The sequence below is a fragment of the Herpailurus yagouaroundi genome, unplaced genomic scaffold, assembly GCF_014898765.1.
Source record: "Herpailurus yagouaroundi ecotype Mexico unplaced genomic scaffold, PumYag 222, whole genome shotgun sequence".
Classification (NCBI taxonomy): Eukaryota; Metazoa; Chordata; class Mammalia; order Carnivora; family Felidae; genus Herpailurus; species Herpailurus yagouaroundi.
Window position 1 is genome coordinate 14,937,318 of NW_024412453.1, and position 25,573 is coordinate 14,962,890.

General features: G+C 45.1%; 1 protein-coding gene across 18 annotated transcripts in view; it reads right to left on the reverse strand.

Annotated features, from left to right (window-relative positions):
* The window catches only part of RBFOX1 (RNA binding fox-1 homolog 1), a 2,071,930-nt gene that overhangs the window by 1,580,132 nt on the left and 466,225 nt on the right, over positions 1-25,573 (reverse strand). For all 18 annotated transcript variants that reach the window (XM_040458724.1, XM_040458700.1, XM_040458710.1 and 15 more), the window contains one exon: positions 427-459. In XM_040458724.1, coding sequence (XP_040314658.1) covers positions 427-459 — 33 coding nt within the window. Of the gene's footprint in view, positions 1-426; positions 460-25,573 lie in introns of those variants that run through there.

Consider the following 25,573-nt stretch of genomic DNA (forward strand, 5'->3'; position numbering starts at 1 on the left):
TTATCACTTACCAGCACCAGCCACAGTTCCCTTGGTGCCTCAGAGGATGAGTAGGGAGAGAAAGAGGAGAGAGGAAATGGGAGAAGAGCACAGAGACAGAAGGAGGTCTCGCTGCCAAAGCAAGGGCTTATCTTAATGGAGATGGAATCATAATGTGTACATACAGACAGACTCTGAAGTCACCAAGACAGAATCAAACAGGACACCTGACTTTGAAACCACAAACCACCTTTACAGGACTACTCAGCGCATACCTCTTCAACCCCAAACACAGCACCACGGAAACTAGCCAATTAACAACACCCCATCCAAACAAACAGGAGACTGCACAGAGCAGATCACAGCTAGGATACCTATTTCACTGCATCACAGAAGAAAACCACATCAAAATGTCCTCCAAAGAGATAGCAAAACCACATTTCCTACCTCAGCTTTGCTGGCAGCCAGGCTTGTCGAAACCTGAAAGTTAAAGAAAAAAAAAGACATTAGTATTGATTCAACAAGAAGGTAATTGGATTAATTGTCTTTTTAAAGGAACTGGCATCAATAATTTGTTATGACCCAAGGGGACAATGAGTGCGACACACACACACACACACAAAGGGACTTTTTCTTCTACCAAGCACAGCAACAAGATTTGTTTTTCCAGTCCTGTGTATAAGGTGAAGAAGATAATTAATATTTTCAACACATTATAACCATCTTGCCAGAAAAAAAAAGGGGGAGGACTGTGTGCAATGCCCGTGCACTGATAATGATTAAATGCACATTGAAAAGGCAAAGGCATTGAAGACATTTTTGAGGGTTTTTTTGTTTTGTTTTGTTTTTGCTTAAAGTTTCAAATCGGTGCTATGGGAAAGTAAAACTACAAACTACAGCAAATATAGTTTTCTGTTTTCAAAATGCCTCAAAATATTGTAAACTAAAGCATTGTGCCAACTTCACATTTATTGTCCGACTCATTTAATCTCCAGGACAACTTTTATTATTCCCATTTCATAGATGATAACATGAGATTTTTAAAAAGTTAATTTTTCCAAGCCCAGAATGTTATTAAGTAGGGGAAATTAAATTAAAACCCAAGATAACATCATATGGACTTTCAGGGTCCTACCCACAGCCCATTCTCTACCAAAGGATTTGATTCCGACACCACCCACCATTGTTCATATAAGCCTATAAGGGTCTCCTCTCCAGGGGCACACAGGATTTTTTTTTTCTGCTTTCTATCTTGAAACTTTCTATCTCATATCCAAGGTTGACTTGACCAAACTCAACCATATTTTCTTACCAGACAGCTATGGTCCAAATTATGTCACTCTAAAACTCATGAAGCTCTAACCCCCCTATGTGATGATAGTTGGGGATGGGGTCTTTGGGTGGTAATTCAATTTAGATGAGGTCACGAGGGTTGGGTCCTCTTGATGGCATTAGTATCTTTATCAGAAGAGACACCAAGAGCTGGCTTCCCTTTCCTTCCTCTCTCTTTCCACCTGTATGTACTAAGGAAAAGCTATATGAGGACAGAAAAAGGAGGAGGCCATTTGTAACCCAAGGAGACAGCCTTCACCAGACACCAACTCTGCTGGTACCTTGACCTTGGACTTCCAGTCTCCAGAACTGTGAGAAATAAATTTTTCTTTTGTTTAATCCACCCAGGCTATGGTATTTTGTTATGGCAGCCCACACTAAGATACTGATCAATACTAGCTCACAGTTGTGACTCCAACAAAATGCTTAGGAATATATGTCTTCCTAAATTAGCTGACCAGTCCCTGTAGCTCATACTGGCCCAGCTCCCAGCAGCACCTCTCCCATGCTCACCTCAAGGTATAAAGTCTAGCCCTCATCTAAACATTAGGCCCAGAAGTAGCTCAGACAGAGCTACTTGCTGCCCAGTGGGCAGCTTCACGCATCATTAGCCTCCTAAATGGGAGGCCAGCCTTCAAATGACCTCAGCCAAGAGAGTCCATTAGCCACGGCCTGAAGCTTGCCAAACCATGAATCCAGGGGCCAGGCCTGGAGAAACGCTCCAAGGTGTAATCAATGTCAGAGCTCAGAGCCTCTCTGCTCCTGGCCTCTGCTCTGGAGCCCTTTCAGAACTGGGGCTGGGAGAAGAGCTGATTCCCAAGCAAGTGGCCACAGATGCTCTGGATGCTACACAATCTCGTGTGTGTGTGTGTGTGTGTGTGTGTGTGTGCGCGCGCGCGAGCGCGCGCGTGTGCGTGTATGTGTGTGTATACCTGCAGAGACATGCATTTCCCTGCTAAAAACCAGTGGGAATATGAAAGGGGAGCATGATATTTAGCAGCTACAGGTCTTAAGCAGTATGCCTCTCTCCATGCTTCACGGAGCACTTGGACCACACAGTTCTCAGCTGACCTGGATTTTCTCCACTTTATAATTTTAGTGTGTGTCTCCTAACCTGTGTGTCTCCTGATTTTGTGCAAATCCAATTCTTACATCTACCTTAGGTAAATATATAGAGGGAGGCATCGATATGGCTATTGATTGCAGCATTGTTCAAGATAACAATACATTTCTAAAAAATTTTAAACATCCACAAATGAAAGAATGACTAAAACACTGAGTTTGAATACTCAAATGCCTGCAGGGGTCAGGGAAGTAATCAAAATGTATAAAGTGGGCTGCCTGTAAGATAATAGGGAATGGTGGGGCCTGTGTGGAAATCAGAGATTGCCTACTCTACCTGAATCCACTGGATTTAATTTAAAACAGGGTAGCTATGGTTCTGGCCAAACAAAGCACATATGTAGTCTGGATGTAGCTGATGGGGACTCCAAATTTATGATCCTCTAAGCCAAACCAATTATGGTACATCCATATTGTAAAATACTACACACAGTTAGAATATTATGTTACTTGTAGTGTTCTGACATGAAAAACTGGACAGCACATGCTATTAATGAAAAAGAAAAGATGGGGAACAGGACACAAAATTGTACCAATCTCTAAAAAAAACCCTCAAGTCTACATGCATTATACATTCCTCATCTCCTCCCTGCCTCCCTGCACATAGATATATGTCTGAAAAATGTCTAGGAGGAATACTCATTAAGCTAACAAAGGTCTACCTCTGAGGAAGAAACTGGAACTTGACTGATAATTGATGGGTTGAAAAAAGTTGTGGCGAACTTTCTTTTTCCAAATTGTTTGAAATTTTTTCAGTGAGAATGTACCCAGATATTACTTGTCAAAATAAACATAAATTTAAGATAGGATAAAAAATTGGGGTGCCTGGGTGGCTCAGTCAGTTAAGCGTCTGACTTCAGCTCAGGTCATGATCTCACGGTTCCTGAGTTTGAGCCCCACATCGGCTTCTGGGCTGACAGCTCAAAGCCAGAGTCTGCTTCAGATTCTGTGTCTCCCTCTCTCTCTCTGCCCCTTCCCCACTCGCACTCACTCCCTCTCTCTCAAAAATAAATAAACATTAAACAAATTAAAAAAATAAAATAGGATAAAAATAAAGCTTTATGGTGCCTCAATATTAATAAGACTTTAGAAATATGCTGAGTTTCTTGTTCTCACTGAAGAGTGAACTAAACCCAACTCTCTCCACCATTCATATGACAAAGTAGGAGCTGGGTCATATGGTCATTGATAGGGAGTGGTGTGGCTTTTGGCCAAATGGAGACAAATAGTACTTAGGATTTATAATTCCACCTATCAGGTAAGTAGAGAAGAAGCAAATGGTGAAAGTTACTGGAACCCTCTAGATACTACACTGAGGGGAGGCTGATTTTATAGTCCTAATTATGTTAGATTCACTTCTAACACACATAGCTCAGGGCTTATCCAGGAATGTGGCACCCACAGACCTAGGGGCCCGTCTGTGATCTGCTGTGGTATGTCAGGCACCTAGAATGGACTGCAGAAGCCAGCTGGATGAATGAGGCTCATCTGTAGGGGCTGTAAGTGCCAGGTGAAGGCTTTTGGCTTTTATCTTGTCAGCAGCGGCCATCAGAGGGTTTCCAGCGGGGCCTGATATGATTAGAGCCATGTTTGAGGTGAGCCATTCAGTGCACTCTAACAAGGCACAGAAGGCTTGCCGGAAACTCCCGGCAGGACACTCCTTAAAGCTTTGTTCCAGCCATTTCCCATCCTTTAATCATTTCCTTCCTCTTCTTCCATTTCTCTGTAAGTGTTTGAAATTGCAAAGGCTGATGTTAAGGGTTTCCTCCTTACTTGTGCTAGGAACTTGACATACATGATTACCTCGAGATCCTCACCTCAACTCTAGCAGCAGGCTCTCCTGCTACATTTTCAGACAGGGAAGCTGAGGTTGGAATGCTAAGCTCCCTTCCACACTATAGAATGTCAGAGGCAGGGTTTGAACACAGATCAGACTTCAAAACTGTCTTCAAAACCCATATACGGATTATGCCCACACAATGTAGATAATGGATTCCCTCCGAGGTCTTCCCACAGATGAGTAGATAGCAGGACTCAGTTAATTGATTGAGGGAAGATCACTGTTCAGGCATACCCACTTAGTCTCCTAAGCACCTGAGTCTGAGATACCCAAATACCATCTGGGATTCTGTTGTTCCAAACTATTCAACCTTCTGTGCTGAACTTTTTGGGGTACCACTCTATTACTTTTGCAAGGATAGTGGTAGGCCTTTTTTGATAGCATGGGATAGAAACAACTCTAAATAGCTTAAGGACACAAAATAATTTATTAGCTGATTCAACGCATAGAGCTCACTTTAAATGAATCTAGAAAAGGACCAAATAAGTCAAATTACTTTTCTGGTACAGCAGTGAACTGAACCCAGGTCTCTAGGATTCTCTATACCTTCATGGGAGCACAATGGATTTTTTGGGGAAATTATGGGTGCAGGCCTCGTATATTTGCTAGGGACATGGAAGCTGCAGCAACAGATAGAACCAAATGTGTAATGGTTCAACACAATGGGTATTCGTTTCTTGCCCACGTAATAGTCCCAGGTGGAAGAACATTACAGGCCAGCTCTCCTCCACATAACCATCCAGGGATTCAGGCTGAAAGAGGTTCTGCATCTTTAATATGTGGCTTCCATGGTCACTATGGTCATCTTCATACTAGCCATCCAGGAGGAGGAAAACATATGGAGGAACAAAATGGTGGTCTTTAGGAACCAGACCCAAAAATGTCAGGCATTGCAGCCCACATTCTACTGGCTAGAGCTCAGTCAAGTGGCCATATACAATGGCAAGGGGGTGTGGACATGTCGTCAGTCTGTATGTCAAAGAGGAGAATATGGACAGCAGAGCCAGCAGGCCTGGCCACACCTCTTCACTGCATCACTGCCTTGCTCAAGACCTCTCTGCATGGTTCCCTGATAGAAAATCCACTTCTGTCCAATCTCTTCCAATTTCTCCTCATGATTAATTCTGTCAGCATAATTCAGTCTCTTGGTGCTAAGTTCCCCTCACTTTGCAGCTGGTCCTCTTGGGTGCACAAGCCAGGTGTCTCAAACCCTGATCTTCTGTGGTATCCTCTTGACACTGAGGAAACTAAATGGTTGGTTCATGAGACCAAAGCTGAGACTGAAGCTGTTCCCGTCCTTCATACCCACTCTCTTATTTTCTCCCTCTGCTTGAATAAGCAGAAAGGGACCATCAGCAAAGAAGCTGCATGAGCCCACAGTCTTACTGCTCACTCCCCAATATCTACAAAAGATCCCCTCAGAATTCAGCTTTTCTCCAAGTTGACATTGATCATTCTCTCTCTCCTTAGGATCCTCTGACCTTCTGTATCTATAGCAGACCTAGCTTGTTCCTCTGAAAGAGACCTGAGGAGGTATCTCAGCCCTTGTGTTTGGCCCTCTCTCAAATATAAGAGATGCTCAGCACTCCTTTGTATTCAGATATGATCCTAAGGATCTATTCTGGGATAACAGGAAACATTTCAGTCACCTTGACCAATGGGGCCAGCAACGAGTTTTGAATTCTTCACCAAATTGAGTCAACTCTTTACTTGAACTCACTGAGTCTCTGGGTTGTTTTCACTGGTGTACAAAGAATACCTTCAGGTGCTATCATCAAAGAGTAATGAAGCAGAAACATGCTTGGGATGTGAAATAAGACAAATGGGACTCCTGCCACTCAGCAGCTGAGTGGCAGTGAGGTCACTTCCCTCATCTGAGAGTTTACTTCTCAGCAAACTGGGAAGAGAGAAACTCTTCCCCATGGTGGTGTTGGTTTTATGTTATCTCTTAAATAGTAAACACTGGCATCTCTACCTGCAATGGTCATATTCTCTGGATGCTAGGGACTCTAAGGCTGGTTGTAGAGTCAAGTTCAATACCTATTTCTACCACTTTCCAGATATGTCATCTTGGGCACATGTAGTGATTGAAACTGGCCAAATGTTCTTGGGTACTTCTTCCACTGAGAGGTGGGGTCTTTGTTCCCAACCCATGAATATGAGTGGGCTCTAAAACTACCTTGACCCACAGATTAGAGCAGAAGGGATGTTATTTCAGTTCTGGGCTCAGCCATAAAAGACTGACATCTTCCGCTAGTACCCATGGCAACCCTCTCTGAGTGCCCCCAGATGCCATGTCAGAGGTTCAACTACCCGGAGGCCCCTGGGAGAAGCCACATTGAGACACTGTGATGGAGAGTCCCAGGTAAGCCTAAACTTCCAGCCTCCCTGGCCAAAGTGCCAGCCACATAAGAGAGGCCATCTTGGACCCTCCAAGCTATCCATCTGGCAGATGAATGCCACCAAGAAATTTCAGTCAATTCATGTCTGGCACACCATGCCTGGATTTCAGACTCAAAAAATCTTGAGCTATAATAAATGGATGCTGTTTTGAGCCACTAGGTTTTAGGATACTTTGACACACAACAACAGATGATCACAAGAAAAGGTACTTATCCTCTCCAAACCTGTAATTGTACACTTACAACATAGAAAATGTGTTTTTGTAAGATCATTTTAAGAATTAACCAAAAACATACATTCAAAGCCCTTGACACGGTCCCTGGCACATAGTAAATAGTGGGTTTATCATTCCTTTCACAGAACCACATGCACTGTGCTGTTCGTTGTGCATTTATACATGCAATACTCCAGATTTACTGTCAAGTGAAGATGTTCGGTGAGCTCAATTTGATTTCCAGCTGGCAAAATGTATACGGGTTGCTCTGGAATCAGAAATCCCTGGGCTTTGTAAATCCTTGCTCTACCATTTACAATCTGTGTGCATGGCCAAGGGCAAGTAACTTCACTTCTTTGAGCCTCAGTTTCCTCATTCACAAAATGGACACAAAACTCTATCTCACTGCCTTTTTTGGTGCGGATTCATGGGTATGTCTGGTATGGAGTTGGAATTGGAGATAAGACGGCTGTCATTTCGACGAGTTTGGTATAGCAACTGTAACAGCAGCAATCCTAACACCTGGTATTTTAAACTTCACTGCACTTCATGGAACAGCCGTTGAACAGACTACCCAGAGGGGTATTTTTGAAAGCAAGCAGCTTCCTCTCTCCCTGCCATCCCTCTCTTCCCTTCTAGCCCAGGACTTGGTTCCAGCCACTGAGGCACCATAACTCAGCCCAGATTTTCAAATGTGAGTGTAAAAAAGGAAAGAACCCATTCACAGATGATATTCAACACCCCCCCAAACAAATTCCACAGGCTCCAGACATGCCCAATGAATAGACGTCTCTTAAAATTCTTCTAGAAAATGCACAAGGTTTCTCTTAATAACTTTCAGTGTCAGAAATGAAATATTTACATGCACTTGCTTCAAAATTCTGGCAGCTTGTAACCTAAGAATAGTTTTACTTATGGTGTTAAACAACTGCCTTAGGTCTATCTTGTGGATGATATTGAGAGCAGTAAAGAGGATGGAGGGCAGGGAGAGGAAAGGAAAAGACCGTCCATGGTAGGGAGGCTGAGCAGGAAGGGGCTGACAAATCTCTGCCCTTGGTTTGCCCTTGAAGTTAGTGTGTTAAGAAGGTTAAAGTAGTTACAGCACTACGATGATGGCTGTCTGAGCTGTGACGAGCCCATCAGTCACCCTGACATGTGCTGGAAAACACTGAAAGATTGCAAACATTATCTGAAGCTTAATTATGAGGCACATAGGAGGCTGGGCTGGTGTCAGGAGGGGATGCTGGGGCTTCCTGAGCCCATTCCCACCAGATCCTATAATCTTTGGGGGTAAGCTGCTGCCATCTGTGTCTCTTGCAGAGAGCCCCTGTTGCTTTCTGAGGTCAGGCTACAAAGTTTAAAAAGGCTAATTTGGGTCTGTTTTCAAATTTAGCTCAGAAATCTGGAAATACAGGTAAAGATCTTTTAAAACTCTTCTTTCTCTTTGACCCAATAGCTCTTGGCTCCTGGGAATCTCTCCTAATCACACATTGGAAATACAGCAAAAGTTTGTGGCACAAAAGAATGCTTTGTAACATTTGTGTGATGGCAACTACCTAGGTACCTAACAACAGGGGATTGACTCACCTTAGTGAGTCATCCCCTTTTCAGGGACTACTGTATTCCTGTTGAAGTGATGCTTAAGCAAAGTTTGAAATAACACGGGAAAATGCTTATATATTAAGGAAAAAAAACCCAGAATGTAAATGACATATACCCCATGATTTCAACTATGTTAAAACACGAATAAGAGAAATGTGGGAAATTTTCATAATTATTTCCCCAAAAATAATTAGCAGTGTTTTTCTTTGGGAGGTAAAACTGGATATTTCATTTTCTTCTTTCTCTCTGGTGTTTTCCAAGTTTTCTTCAGTTAAAAAAAAAAATTACACAAAGTTATTATTTAGACGCCATCTAGTTCCTGCCAATCCTTTCAAAACTTTCAAATATTCTACCCTTTTCCTAATAATATCTTCCCCCAGGGATTAGTGATTCTACAGAGGATCTAGGCTATGTGATTCGAAATGGCACAATGACAGACCTAACACTGGTTTTGTATTACACTTCACGTATCAGGCACTGTGCTGTGAGTTTTGTTTATACTCCCTCATTCAGTCTTCAAAGCCTGCTGGGTAGGGGTTATTATCACCCTTTTAGCAATGTTGTAGGACCTAAGAGCCCAGATAAGTCAGGAAACTTTTCCAGACAATGTAGCAATTAAGAGTCAGGGTAGGAATGTGAGCTCAGATTGGCCTGACTCCAAATCCATTCCCTTCCCTTCTTCACCATCAGCCACAGATGGAGAGCAGCACAGGTGGTACCCTAGCTGTAATAGCCCTTCCTTCCAAAGCCCTTATGGTAAAATTTGAATTGCTATGGAAACATCCCTGGACTCCTCACTCCCTCCTTTTCCACCCGGTATCTCCTTTCTTCATGGTCATGGTGGCTGGAATCCCATAATTGGTGATGCTTTCCCTCAGGTTAAAAAGCCCTAACTCTGTCCTCTGAAAATGCATATAAGGCTTGGAGAGGGGAGAGGGCATAACACCTGGACAAGAGTAAGGGAATAGGTGGAGGTTGAGGAAAGCACACACTGATCTTGAATGTTTTTATGTTGGGGAAGGGAATGCAGGGCGCAATTCACACCCAAGGCACATTCTGAGTGTATGAACACTTGTCATTTTTGGTTCCCAGTATCTCTTCTCTTTTCTTAAATGTTTTTTTTTAACGTTTATTTATTTTTGAGACACAGAGAGAGACAGAGCATGAACGGGGGAGGGGCAGAGAGAGAGGGAGACACAGAATCGGAAGCAGGCTCCAGGCTTTGAGCCATCAGCCCAGAGCCCGATGCGGGGCTCGAACTCACAGACTGCAAGATCGTGACCTGAGCTGAAGTTGAACGCTCTACCGACTGAGCCACCCAGGCGCCCCTCTTCTCTTTTCTTAAAAACATCTCAATTTCCATTCTGAGAAATCACCTCTTCTCTATGCTTGTGTGGTCTCACTGAGGAGGTGAATTGAGGCAGCCCTTTCCACACTTAATGCTGACTGCAGTTTGGAGTCACAGAAAGCAGGACAAAATGCTGTGTGTCCAGGATCTAGCCCCAGGCATCCTGATTTTGTTGATGTGGGGAGGGTACTGGCCAATGGTACTCATTAAAGCTCTCCCAGGACTCTGATGAGCAGACAAGGTTGAGGATCTGGAGGCTGGATGCTTCTTCTCAATCCCCCAGGACAACGAGGATATACACATGACCAAGCACTGTCCCCCTCTCTCCTGAGATCCTAACTTTTGAATCAGTGACATGAGGGCAGAAACAAAGGGCTGGTGTACATATATCCCCTGAATGATGGGGTTCTCCTCAAACCAGTTCTGCTAGGAGAATATCCCTCCTTGCAAGAACTCCTTTTCCTAATGATATCTTCCCCAGGGATTGGTGATTCCCAGATCCCTAGGGAACCAGTGAACTCCAGAGCTAGTTTGGTTCTTGCCTCTTTCCAACCTTTTCTCCTTCCGTCCCACAGATTCTGAGAGCGCTATGCTAACCAAGTCCCTTTCTTGGACCCAAGAAGAGTAGAACATGGTCATGAAAACTACAAGGCAACACAAAGGGGCCACATAAAGGCAGGTATAACAATGACCAGGACCACTAGATCTTTCAGCTAATAAATGACAGAAATGAATAAAAGTCCACCAAAGATTCATGTTTCTTGTTCCATCATGTGGAATTCTCACTGGCAAATGGCTGCCCAGCCAGGGACTACATTTCCCAGGCTCCCTTGCAACTAGACGGTGCCATGTGACTCATTCTCATCAATGGAATGTGACCAACACTGCTGCAAGTCACTTCCAATCCAAGGAGCTTATGAGGCAAGTGCACCTCTCTCCAGGGATTTCTGAATACATTTCTGAATATTTACCCAGGAATTCCTAAATATCTCTGGGGCCCTCTAAGGCTAAGAGGAAGGGAACACTGTGAGCTGGAAGAAGCCTGGGTCCCTGAATCACCTTGTGGAGGGTTGTCAGACCACCAGGGACACCTGAATTAAACAGATAAGAGAAAAAAAAAAATAAACTGTGTTAAAGGACTGACATTTGAGGGCTGGTGTTATCCTCATATGTACTATTACTACTGGTGATGAGGATACTAATGAGAATATTGATACCCATAGATAATATATGGATGTTTAAAATGTGCCAGGCTCTATTTTAAGGCCCTTACCTGTAGTAGCTCAGAGATTCTCAACCAGAGATAATTTCCCCTGAAGGGACATGTGGCAACGTCTGGAGACATTTTTGTTGTCACAGAAAAGGAAGGGGTTACTGTCACTGAGTAGGTTGAGGACAGGAATGCTGCTAAACACCCTACAACACAGGATAAATGCACACAACAAAGAATTGTATGGCCCAAATGTTCTAGTGCTCCTGGCCAAACACCCTATAGAATCTCATCAGATGCTCCGACTCACCTTCAAATTCCATACCATTACAATCCCCATTTTAAAGACATGGAAACAAAGGCTGAGAGAACTCATGCTAGATAACACAGCTGGTGAGCTTCAGAGCCAGAATTTGAAACCCAGCACCCATTAGCCAGAATGCTACCCTGCCTTTCTGCTGCCCACGCCATGACTTTATATCCCTATTTTCTCTCTCTTAAGCTGGACCAGGCCCAGGCTGCTGATCTCTCTTTTCTGGGGGCTCCTTTGCAATGTCATCTCTCCCTAAGGAGGGGCCCTTGTTGCTGCAGATGAGGCACACCATTGTCAGTGGGAATCCCCAAGGCAGGCTGTGTGATGTCAGGCACAATTGCAGAGTAAGTGATTAGGTTAGGTGATCAGGCCAGGGGCCCTTCCTGCCAAAGCTAAGGAAGCAAGGATCAGGGCAAGCCATACCACAGGCCAGAGGTCCAGCATATTCACCAGGTTTTACTCCCACCCCCAATCTTTTGGGAAATGTAACTGTGCAATCTCTTAACTTTCCATCATCCCCCCTGGCCATTCCCAGGCAATTCCCATGCCTGGCTAGAAGATTAGAGTTGCCCAACCCCAGGACACAAAACACAAGCACTCAGACTCCATCTCTCACCTCAATGTGCCCAGTCCCTCGCTGCACTGCCCTCATTCAACTCACACCTCATTGGCTGTCCTCTCTCATCCCATAAGAGGTCTCTTTTGCTGAGGCAGGTCTGATTTGTAAATATATAATTATCTTGCAGTGTGGTAAGTGCTATAACCAAGGTGGCCATAGGGAAACAGCTTATGGATGCAGAGAGAATAAGAGCAGAACATAAGGAAGAGAGAAAGGGGTCTTAAAAGGACGTGATAAAGAGCTAGGTCTTGAAGGATGGGTGGACGTGCACTGGGAGAGGAAAGGTGGGACCCCACCCAGATGGCTTCGATGGTCCATTGCATCGATCCCCCAGGGGCTATGAGTGTTAGTTGCCAAAGCTTACAGCTGCCACCTTCTCTGGAGACCCACACTTTGTCCAGAGATGCCAGAGAGGGTGTGCCCTGACCCCTTTCTCCCCAGGAGCAGCCTGCAATCAATGACTGATGGGTACATTCATGCAAAAGTGTGTTTCCCTTGCTCCAAGATACAAAAACTCTAGTGCTACTCACACTCCAGAACTCCCTGTGGGTCAAGTTGAGGCTCAGTTTCAGCCAAAGAACACTCCCAGTACTCACTGCCTAAGAATTCCATCTGCGCTCCACCTCTTGAGAAATAAACCTAAGGCAAGGAGGGTGGGCTTGCTAAGTAGCAGCATGGGCAAAGGTTTGGAGACACGTACTGACGTGCTTCTGGAAGGCCAGGAAGCTTCCTATACAATATTGTTAATAATGAAATAAAAAAGTTGACTAAGGATTATGCTGTGGATTAAGGAAAAAAACGTTCTCAGTATTCTTAAACATTATCTCAATTCTCTTCACAGAGAATGAGTCTTATGCCCAGGTGAGGTAATTATCCCCGAAAGGTATGTATGGCTAGTAAGTGGTGGAAAGGCCATTTCAGGTGGGTTTGATTACAGAGCCCTGCTCTCTAAACATGATGTTCAAAGCATTCAGAAACTACACCTGGGCTACTACATCCAGCCTCATTCCCTCACCAATCCACCCAGCAACGAACAATTCCTTTAGAGCACTGAACAGAGAACCCCAAGCTTACAGTTTCTCTGTCACCTTTGAGTACACATGTTCAATGACTCTTTTTAAAAGGACACAGTACTTACGGAGCCAAAATGAAGACGACAGCATGAAGGAATGCTCAGAACCTTTGATTGCACAGAGATGACATAATTTATCTCTGCTCTGACCACTGCAATCTCAAGATTAAGGAAGAACTTGGTAATTGCCTGCTGTTGACTGCTTGCTTTTCTTACTCCCCTGTCCTGCATGGTGACCCCTGAGTATTTCATCTTCTTTGGCAGGGATGGCAGGTTTTAGGACATCCCTGGCAGAGTGAACAATGTCTCCCACAACATACAGAGGAAAATTAAGAGTAGGGGGGCTCTTGGTTAAAGGTCTGTAGGCTAAATGGAAGATGAGGGTGACACCACCATACGGGGCAGCCACCTCCTCTGCTGGCTTTGAAGGTTAAGGCACAGCGCCCGTCGGGCACCTGGGAAGAGAAACTCATTTCCAGTTGGGCAATGATCTTTAGCACTGACCTGAATGGACACCGATATTCCTCATTCCTGGTGTGGAACACAATTCAGAATCATTTAACTATCAGGGGAGTTATTGCCATAATAGAATCTGACAGGAGTCCAGGATTACTGGGATGATTTTTGAGGTTCAGTCCACAAGCAAAGTGTGCAAAAGGGAGGGATGAAGGATGCATGTGAATGGGGGAAGTGGACTGGGGGTGCCCTTTGCAAAGGGAAGCTGGGATTCACAGATACAGAATAGTGCCAGGTGGCCATGGCTTGGTTTGGCTCAGAGGACGCGTGAGCCTCCAACAGTTCATTGCAAAGCACCCAGTATCATTCTCCAACCAGGATGCATACCTGTCATCCCAACCACTGAAAAGCCAGTCATCTTTGGTCACTTTCTTTCCCAGGCTGAACTGGCTGTTTCCATGTCTGGTGACTCAAACCTGAACTCATACCCTTGGGAGATGGTGGATGAAGAAAACAAAAGAGATCAGGCATTGGAGTCACCTGCCTGAGTTCAATATCAGACCTGGCCTGTACTAAGCTGCGTAAGCTGGGGTAAGTAGCTTACCCTCTCTGTGCCTCAGTTTCCTCATCTGTTAAATGGGGACCATACAGGGCTCTTTAAGGAGTAAACGTGGTTACAAACATAAAGCATTTAGAATAGTTCTTGGTAGAGAGTAAAGATGGAGCAAATATTGCTTGTTGTCATTATACATCAATGCTACTTCTGCTGTTACTTTGTTCAAAAGCCTAGCACAATGCTTTGTGCCAATGCGGGGTATTAGCAATTGCTATTCTTGTTCTTCTTCCTTTCTCTAAATAATTCCAAATAATGAAGTTACTCGCATCCTTTGGAGTGAGTGAGTCGACCTATGTTCTTAACATGCACCACGACATGGTGCCATTTTCTTTGTGGACCCTCTTTTCTTCCACCCTCCCCCTGCCCATTACCTCTAAGACATATCTCAGATTCATCCACCTTTCTCCATCCCTCACACTTAGTCCAAGCATCCTCCTCCCTTGTCTGGATAAGAGGGATAAGACTACTTAACCAGTTAATTGAAAGTCCCCATCTCCTATTAGCCACTGAGATTGTGGAGCCATGGAGAGCCCAGATCGCCAGGCTGGGTTCAGAGTAAATAGGATTACCTGTGGTGGCAGGAACTGGTGGAGACAGAAGGTGTTTCAAAACTTAATCAAAAATTAATTAGAAAAAGAAACAAGCCAAAGGACAAACATCTGTGAGCAGATGATGTGCAAAGGCAAACAAATCCGATATATAACATTCCGTTTGAGTTTGGAGCAGGTTCCTGCTGGGCTGCACTGGGAGTAGCTGGAAAGCTTTGAGGGGAACAAAAAACCTCCGTGTTTACTTCTCGAGAACAAATGGCGGTGCAACTCTAAGCTCTAAAGACTCGGGAGGAGAGGGTCTCTGCACAAGATCACACAGGAGCTGCCAGGAAGCGGCACATCGGGGAGGTGCTAATAAATAATCATCAGAACACACACTACCCGATCCTCCGAGTAAGGAGGGGGTGCTAAGAAGGAGCAAAACCTCTTCAGACAGTCACAACTGGGGGCCTCATCCGCACCTCACATCTGCTCTCCACATGGCGGTTTCAGGGCCCAGAAAAGCTCAGCCTTGAAAACCATGTCAGGTGGAAATCAGAGGCCATGGCCACTGAGACAAGCCCTGGAGTGTGGACTTGGGATGGTTGTCTGGGAAAAACTGGGCATCTGGAAATGAGTTTCTAGAGAAGTTGACAGCAAATCCATCAATACCTCACACGTATCCTCTGGCTATTCCCACACCAAGGTCTTCACACATCACCTGTCAGCCTCAGTGGCTTTCTCTCACCCCAGGAGTATGCTTCTCCACACACACAGCAGGCATTAGTCAGACCTAATGTCCTGGAACCATCCCTCCACTGAGAGGGACAACCCTGAGACAACCCTGCAGCACCACCGAAAGGTCCAGCTGGGACTGAGCCCCAGGTGCCCACAGGGTGACCTACTCCTTAAAATACCCACATTGGCCTCCTCACTGCCCTCATTTTTTTCCCCAACTGCTTCCTGGGGCCACCTCCCAAATAAGCCTTATCTGCTTCTAGGGATTCAACCAAAGACAGGGACATTGGTGAGGTGCAGACACGTTTGGGCTCAATGACTTGCCTAAGTACAGATGCTATGCACAGACCTGTCTATAAGTCAACAAGAGCCCCCGTGGGATCAATCACCCAGTGACCCTTATTCCTGCTATTGCCCAGATCCATGTAACTCCTGAATTAAGGCACTGCATTTTTCTCCAGGTTATAGGAAGCTAAATTGGAAATAGAAGTTAAATGTTCTGATCTCTGGCCCTCTAGAGACTGCAGTAGACCCTGCCCACTTCTTGATGGGAGAACAAGGACCTTACCTGTGTTTCCTGCTCCCCTTGCCCTCTATTCCACACTGTGGCCTCTCATACCTGGAGCTCCTGCCCTGTTTCCACCCCAACTTATTCTAACCAAAAAGTCTGTTTTTTAAACATTCTTAACCAGAATCATCAGCTTCAGAAGACTTCTCTGCCCTACCGACTCCAACAGCAACCAATGCTTTCTTGTTATTATGCTGATTCTTGCACAGGGTATAAAAATTAATTTACCCACAGTTCCAAAGCAAACTAGTCTTTTAACCAAAAAGTATAAAGTTTACGGCTTTTGGTGGTTCCTGACCCTAAAACTGTGTGTGTGTGTGTGTGTGTGTGTGTGTGTGTGTGTGTGTCTGAGTGTTTCTGGGTAGACGACAAATTGCTTTTATCTACTTCTCAAAAGGTTTTCCCAGAAAATGTCAGAGCCATTGCACTGGGCTGTGAGCTCCTCATAGGCTAGATAATGCCTTATTTAATCTTGTATCCCCAGAGTGCAGCCCAGTGCCTGGACAATCACAAGCACTGTGTTAACAATACTAAGAGCTAACGTAGTTTGAGTATTTATTCTGAACCAAGCGCTGTATTGGTCTCGATTTCATTGACTCCCATGACAACACTAAGAGGTGGCTGCCTCCTGTCAATGGGACAAGAAGACTAAGCTGTGACAGAAGAAATGGCCCAAGACGCCACAGCCGGAAGACTTGGTGTGGAACTGGAAGTCAACCTGGCCAGCTCTGAGCACTTTTCTGGAAGTAGCAAGAAAGAGTTGATGGGCAAACATCACCGTGTTGTCCCGCCAGCTCCTAGGCAGCCCTGTAACACATGTCAGGTAAAATCTCAGGCTTCAGTAAGGTCCTGAAATGTCCACCAATGTCTGTGTCCTTTTTCTGGAGCTCCTATAATACCTGGAAATGAATCTCTCCTCCTATAGTATCTGTGAATACATCATAATCCTATATGGCTACCAGCATCTATTTTTAGATCTTTAAAATGTCTTTTTTCTTTTTACAAATAATTAATGTGAGGCCCCAAAGGCTATGTGGCTTGCTCAAGGCCATGCAATGAGTTAGCTGCAGAGCTGGAAGTGGAAGCCAGGTCCTGCCTGTTCCCAATTAAGTGCCCTCCCTCTACTTCTCCCAGCGCCAGCATCTTCGCAAAGATGATGCTAATGTGTTTCCCACCTGAAAGTCATGTGTTTCTCAGTGCAACGAGGTTCCCTGAACCGGTCACGAAATTCAATTTCATTCCTCAAATGACTTTCAGAGAACAACCTGGCCTGTGCACAACTGTGCTAGGATTCCCTACCCGTGCTATAAGGGTCAACGTCCTCCTGGAGGATGTGTCCCTCTTCTCTTCTGAGGATGTGCAGGCCATGGCTATGGGGATGGAGACAGACTGATGACCATCTGTCAGGGCTGCTCTGTGTGGCCTGGGTCTGAATGCACTAACTGACTTATCAACTACTAGTACAGTTTATGTGCATGGCTGGGCTGTTTGCAAAAGCATTCCTTTTCCACAGCTGCTCTCAAGGAAATTCCCAATCCCCAGTGAAGCAGGCGATGAGGATTTGCTAGAGCTCATTCAGGGGACCATGTGCTTCCTCACACCCACTTATTGTACAAGGACTCTGAAGAGAAATATCCTTGGCCATCTGAAGCACCAGTGCCAAGTCCTTAATAAGAACAGGCTGGGGGCACCTGGGGGGGGCTCTGTTGGTTAAGCATCCAACTTCAGTTCTGGTCATGATCTCACAGGTTGTGGTTCAAGCCCCATATTGGGCTCTGTGCTGACAACTGAGAGCCTGGAGCCTGCTTTGGATTCCGTGTCTCCCTCTCTCTGCCCTTTCCCTTCTGCATTCTCTTTCTTCCCCCTCCCTCCCTCCCTCTCTCTCTCTCTCAAAAATAAACAAACATTAAAAAAAAGAGTTTAGGGTCACCTGGGTGGCTCAGTTGGTTAAACGTCTGACTTTGGCTCAGGTCATGATCTCATGGTTTGTAAGTGTGAGCCCCGCGTTGGGCTCTGTGTGGACACCACGGAGCCTGGAGCCCACTTTGGAATCTATGTCTCCCTCTCTCTCTGCCCCTGCCCCTCCTTATGCTCTGTCTCTGTCTCTCTAAAAAAAATAAACATTTAAAAAAAAGTTTACAAAAAAGTTAAAAGAAAAGAAGAGAAAAGAAAAGAGCAGGCTGGAACTCTGCCAATGGAGGCAGCTGACTGCCGGTGGAGAGGAAAATGGTCCTGTTGGTCATCAGGACGGGGGATGCCCTGGCTCCATCATGAACTGTCTTCTCACTCTTGGGTCCACTACTTCACCTGCCTGAGCCTCTATTTCTCCAGGTACCTATCTGGTATCTATCCAGTGGGGGGGCAGAAAGTCTTCCTTACTTGGCGGACAGAAACAAATGAGACTGATGGCGCTAAAGAAATACTTGTTGCATTATAATCAGAACACTGAGATAACAGAGCACATAAGACATGCTTAACCAAAGTTTCTTTCTCTTCCATGCCTCTTCCGCCATTATTATTTCCCACCACGTCTAGAATGGGAAGGCAGAAGGAGCAGAGTACAGGGGTGCCCCTACCTCTCCCCGACTTCTCTTCTACCTCATCCCAGATGCTATTACTGAGTGTCCACCATGAGCCACATGCCTCCTCTGTGCATTTTCTCATGAAATTCCCACCCTATTTCTCTCAAAGGGTGAATAGTGCCTTCCTTTTCATAGACCAAGAGAGCTCTCTCTGGTGATGGACATGCACTCCAATGCAGGAGCCATGTGTGGCTACTGAACCCTTGAAATGTGCTCAGTGTGGCTGAGGAATGGGATTTTTCGATTTGAATTAATTCACTACCCTTTAAGTAGCCACATGTACCTGTGGCCACCAAACTGGACAGCAATGTAACAAATGGGGGTGAAAAAGAAAAACTTAAGTTTGAAGAAGTTCAGCAAATGCCCAAGGTCATACACATGGATGAAGGTGGAAATGAGAGCTGAATCCACATTGGCCAGTAGTTTTGTGTGTCCATCTCCTAAGGCAAATGGTCATGATGGCTGAGGGTTTGCTCTAACATGCAAACCCAGAGCTGAAACTCAAGACAGGCTGGGGAGAAATATTCCCAGCACTGGAGAATTGGCCCAGAAGGAAAAGGAAATGAATATTCAGAGCAGATAATGGTTGTGGAAACGCTTTGTAAACTGTCAAGTGCTGGTTCAGGGTGGGGGTTATTAATAATACCCTTTGGCACTGACTTCATGGCAAAGCTTTCCTGTCCCTCTCCACATCTCGCTGCTCTGTTAATCATTAATTAAAGCTTAAGGGATTTGGGAATACAGGCCTCTGAAATTTGGACTAAACCCTCCATGTTATTGAAAAAAAAAAAAAAAGAATCCTGGATAATTAGCTTTTCTTTCCCTAAATGCTTTTTGGGTCTCATTACAAACGAAGTGCTGGGCTAATATACCTTGTGTTGTGAATGCCTCACAATTCCTGCTAATTGAATTAAACCCAATTCTCTGCAAATAAACTCTTGGTGTTCTTAATGGCAAATAAGGAACAGAGCTGTTTCTTTTTGGAACGGGTCATTACAAGGCCCTAATTACTAGGATCTCAATGTGTAACGCAAACCGCCTTTGTGTTGGCTCCTGACAATGACGGCTCTGTTAAGATCAAAGTCGCAATGTGCCCTTGGAATCTTCTCCCTCTTTTTATTCCACTTCAAAATGTTTAATAATGACTAATCCAATTTCTAAGACGGCAGAGAAAGGACAAGAGAACAGAAGTCCGCTTTTTTTTAATTCAGGACAAATATTCTGAAACTGACGTGCTGCTAATTTTTCCCCCTTCCTTTTTCTCTTGGACACAGCACATTTTGAAGTGGCCGGTTAATGAAGGAATTTGTGCCGCCAAAGTTGCATGCATGCCCAATGTGACCGGAGTTGCTGCATGGAGTAATCAGATGTCAGGAAGGAAGGTGGATAACCATTGTTCTCACAATGGTAGGCCCAACACCTTAATCAATAATGCAACGCCAGTTACTTTGGGGACCAGGCTTGACTCCTGTGGGATAGGAAACTTTATGCCAGGGCTCTTTAGAATACCATCTATAATCAGCCACACCAACCAGATTTTAAAATGCAGTATGCATCATTTCTGGCTGGCAATTCTGCACTCATGTGTGGGCGGAGGTTCCAAGTTGGAGACTTCAAAGTAAGGTATATAAAAAACTTTAACACTGATGGTAATGGTCCTTGGTGTACAGATTTCAGGGTGGGTGATGGCTAAAGTTCCTGGCTCTCTGAAACGGTGGGCCTTCATCTTAGGAAGAGCCACATACTCGCACCCCTTTGTTGTGGCAGAAAACCCAACTCAAGATCACTGGGAGGCCTAGAAACGGGGTTCCCATCCCAAGGTTCTCACCCACCTCATCACAGCCTTCCCAAGATATTATGTTCCTCTCCCTAGGAAAGCACCCCTGATCTCTGAAGGCAAAATTCTTAAATTCAGCCTCCAGGATCCAATGCAGACACACTTGTCAGAGCTTGTACCCTGCTTCTGTTTGTTCCTATTGCATTTTTCTCTCTCGTTTGTGCCTGAGGCAACGTGGTAGAGTGGGCTCCAGTGCTTCAGAGAAGGACAGCCCCGGGTTTGGATCTTAGTTCTGTTACTTATAGCTGTGTAGCTTGGGGCAAGGTAACTCACCTCTCAGAAGCTCTCTTTTCTCATCTAGAGAACAGAGATGCTAATGGCTACTTTGCTTCAAGGAATGGCTTCGGTATAATTTGTTAAAAATAATGATGTGGATAAGGTGTGTGGTACAGAGGAGATGCTCAATAAATGGAATCCAACCAAGCTCTTATCATAAGACCAACCTTTGTATTCTGGTCACTTGCTTAGATGTCCATTTCCCCAGAGAGCAATCAATTCTCTGAAGGAAAAACACAGACTTCATTAACTCCTATCTTTAAATACCCCAGTACCTAGCACAGATCTGGGCAAGCCCTTGGCTTAAAAAAAAGTATACTTAATACACTGTATATTAGCCAACTTGACAATAAATTACAGTAAACATTTTTTAAAATAAAATAAATGTAGGGGCGCCTGGGTGGCGCAGTCGGTTGGGCGTCCGACTTCAGCCAGGTCACGATCTCGCGGTCCGTGAGTTCGAGCCCCGCGTCAGGCTCTGGGCTGATGGCCTGGAGCCTGTTTCCGATTCTATGTCTCCCTCTCTCTCTGCCCCTCCCCCGTTCATGCTCTGTCTCTCTCTGTCCCAAAAATAAATAAACGTTGAAAAAAAAAATAAATTTGAAAATAAAGTAAAATAAAATAAATGTATACTGAATGAATGAATGAATGAACAAATGAACACCTAAACCAAACATGTAAAGATTTAAATGAAAATCAAATTGAAAGGCTTTGTGATACCCCACAGAGAAAACAAAATTCTCCCAAACCCTCCTGCCAGAAGCAGCTCGCATCAGCTTACGGAGGAACAACAATGTTAAATTATTGCTTAACTACTTCTCATATGATGATCTCCCGCATCTCGCCAGGAAAATCATCAGCATTCTCTCTGTGCTGGGAACAGCTGCAGTTAACATGTTTGGGGCGCCTTTTCAACACGATTCCCTCTAACAAGTTTGAACTTGATTTCAGAGGCTCCATTTCCTTTTCACTCTGGAGAACTCTCTCCAGGAACCTGACACTCCAAGTCCATGGTTCAAGGGGGAGACTCCCAGAGCAAAGACACAGTGGTATATAGTGTCCACAGCTCCCCAGCAGCACTCCCCACCCCTGTGGCACCTGGAGGATGAAGGGAAAGGGAAGGCATGCAGACCATCCTCCATGAAGAGAGCCTTCTGCTTTCTTCCTTCTATTTTATGTGCTTCTCAGCCAAATGAAGACAACAGTTTTTAAAAAAACACACTCTCAAAAGGCCTTACCTACTAGTGAAATGCTCCCTATAGCATCCTTGAAGAACAATGGCCAGCTTTAGGAGCACTCCAAGGGCAGGAAGCTCACTGCACCACAACAGCAAAGGAGCCTGGAGGAGACTAGGACATTTAGAAGGAAGAGAGGCACAGTACCTCATTTGTAGGAAGGCATATGACAGCCCAGTGCAACCCTGACAGATGCTCTACGGTTCACCAGTATGTTTTCCATGATGGGGAGCTCACTACCTCGCCAGATAGATGGCCAGGTCCATCTGCTGTGAGAGGGCTCTTTCCCTCTTCTCTGTCCACACACACACACTTCCAGGTAACTTTGACCACTGCCCCCCGCTTCTAACTAACCCAAGTCTTCATACCCATGACATCCCCTCACATATATGAAGCCCAGATTCTCATCCTAGCAGTTCCTCCATCCAAGCCCTCTCTTCCAGAGCTGTGTTCATGTAAAAAACTGTGATAATATAATGAGAGCTGTGTTCCAGGTATTCCTCAGGCACAGGAGAGAGGAGGAGGTGCAAAGCCAGGTCACCTTCAGACCAGCCAGTGTGGGATGGCTTTTTACTCAGCAGAGCAGAGCATATCCTGGAGCCCCAGCCTGATCCCATGCACCATCAGACACCAGGGAGAGTGGGTGGCCTCTCTGGGAGTGGCTTTGTTCTTCCAGACTCTTTAGAAGAGCTGTCTGATTCACTGCTGTGCAGATGTGCTGCCTCTGGTTCAAGTAAGGACAGAACTGCAGGGAGGTGGGGAAGGCAAGAGGAGACTAGAATTGAGATGCAAGAAAACTGTCCTATATTTGTCACCTGGTACATGACACAGTGCCCAAGCCAATTTCTAAAACACAGTGGGGACCTAATGACTCTACTGATTTTGAATGTGGGGAAATTGAGGAGGAAGAGTGTTACTGAGTTAAATATTAGATGGACGACAAGCAATGGGCCACGCATGCCTTGGTTACTATTCCCAGGGTCTAACACAGTCTCTGACACAGACTAGACACTTATTAGCTGTTTAGCCAATAGCCAACCCAAACACCTTCTCACTTGTCTGCCTTAGCTTCCCAGTCATGATTGACCCCAGGGGTGACCATGAGACTAATTTCCAGTCAATGAGCTGTAAGAGGAGGATGGACAGTGAGGGCATCTTCTAAGAAAGCAGTTCTTCAGACAAAGAGAGCGGCAAGAAGAAAAAGCTTCCATTCATCCACTTCCTGCCTTGAAACTCAGTGGGAGGTCATGATGCCTAAAGCTTTGGTGGCCAACAACATGAGGATGAAAGTGATTGCTGAGGGTGGTAAAGCAAAACTGTGGAGCAAGGTCTGGATTCTTGATTCTGTTGAACTAGTCCTTGAACAACCTGACTCCAAACTTCTTGTTGAGCGCAATACTCAGTGTCAGTATTGATAAGCACTGTTGGTTGTGTTGGCCAGGTGTGTTGTTTGTAGTTCGGGGTATCTTGAGTGATGAAACACTTGATAATTATTCTCTAAGTTGTACTGGTGTGCAGCAAGGGGGGTGGGTGTGCTTATAGGAAGTTTTCACCTGGTGAGCCAGGAACAGATAATGCCAATAGGATGCTTAATGGCTCAGGATGGGGAGGGGCTGAGAGAATTATGGCCATAAACTGAGAAAATGGCTTTGGACAGAAAGTAGGTCCTCGAGAAAACCCTTAGTTCCCTCCCAGTTAGGGACATCAGATTTCTGGTTTCAATTTTCTTTGATTTTTAAAGACTTTTTCTCCCTGATAAGTGTTGAGCAGAGGGTAGAGAAATGTTTCTGGGGATCAGGCCAGTTGAAATGTGGTGGCATAGCACATGGACTCTAGAATTGGCTGATATGAGTCAAGTTTAGCTTGAAGTCAGGGTTTTGCAACCTTGGCACTGTTGACATTTGGGGCTAGATAATTATCCGCTGCAGAGGCTCTCCTGGGAATTATGGTTATCAATAGATGGCCTCTACCATTAGATGATAGAAGCACTCCCCGCTGAGTTGTGAAACCAAAAATGTTTTCCAAATGTTGTCATCTGTCCCCCGAGGTACAAATTTTCCTGAGAAACACACCTCCCTAACTGAACGTGAGTAGAGAGAATGACTCCTCTGGCTTCCTTTGCCTCATGTCTAGCATGGGAATAATAAAAGAACCACTTCAGAGGACTGGTGTGAGTTCAAGGGGTCGTCTGCAAAAGGTGCTTAGTCAAGATGAACTATTACTATGATTACTGTTTTTTGAGGGTGACTTTGTTGTACTTGCTTCATGAATAGCATTCACCAATACTAAAGCTGAAAGGAATGTAGTTATTCACTGATCAAAGCTCCCATTTTCCAGATAAGGAAACCGAGATCCAAAGAGAGAAAGTGGTTTGGTCAGTGTCACATAATAAGTAAACACCAGTCTCAGAACCAGAGTTCAGGTATCATGAATGCTGGTTAGGCCTGTGTTTGTCTCTTTCTGAAGTAGAAATCTGAGCCAGTCTTCCCCAGGAGCTTTACCGCTACCTTCCAGAGAATCTTCCATTCCAATCAATTTGACAGTGTTTATTGGGCACGTACTCCATATCAGACACCATGGTAAGCACCAGGAATACAGTGATCAGTAAGATAAGAATGGTCTATCCTGCCTTTGTAGAAGTCTGGCTGGGAAAGCCAATATTACAAAAATAATGACTGGCAAGCTACTTGAAATCACATGGAGCCTTGAAATTAAACTGGAAATGGAAGTAGATCCAGAAAACTCCAACTCTGTCAGGAACCTCCCAGGACAAAGGAGGAATAGAGCATGAGTCAGTTGGCTTTCCTGAAAAGGCATTTCTGCCCTTCCTGCCCCAATAATAAGGCAGACTGGGAACAGGGAGATGTGAGGAATGGGGCTGGAAGTGACTACGATTCTGCGGCTTATGTAATGTTTGAGAAAGCTGTCTCTGATCAGATTTAGATGGGGATCAAAGAACAAAACACATGGCCAATAAGATCACTAAGGATTCTTCCAGCTGGACAAACCTTCATCTTACATTATTCCAGGACACTCGGGGCTACATCCTTGAGGGTGTTTCAGTCAGAGGGAGCAGTATGTGTGTCGTCAAGAAACCGAAAAAAGTTCAGTAAGCCTGGAATCCTATGAGCATGTGCAAAGGCTCCATGGAAGGAGAAGCAGGGGTTCGAAGGGGCAATTGGGAAGATGGTAGTAGTGCAGTGGAGCTAAAGCAGAGGGGGGTGAGATGGACATGTGTAGATGATGAGGTCAGAAGTGTGGATAGGGTCCTTACTGTAAGAGGTCCTTCCTATTACCTCCAAATCACATTAGGGAATATGGACCCTTCTGGAGGTACCAGGGCCACTGGAAATTGTAGGTAAGAGAACCGTATGATCCAATTTCCATCAGGGACACATCCCTTTGGCTTCACTGTGGAGGTGCACTGGGCGAAGGATAGAAATGGGACACAAGTCAGGAAGGTGGTGCAAAGATACATGGAGAGAAAGAGGTGGCCTGGGTTGGTGCAGAACCATGTTTTCAGTCAGGCGCTTTTGCCCTCTGGGGAACATTTGGCAATGTCTGGAGACGTTTAAGGCTGTCACAATGTGGGGGGAAGTACCACTGACATTTCGTGGGTGGAGGCCAGGGATGCAGTCAAACATCCTACAGTGTACAAGATGGCCCCTCACAACAGAGAGT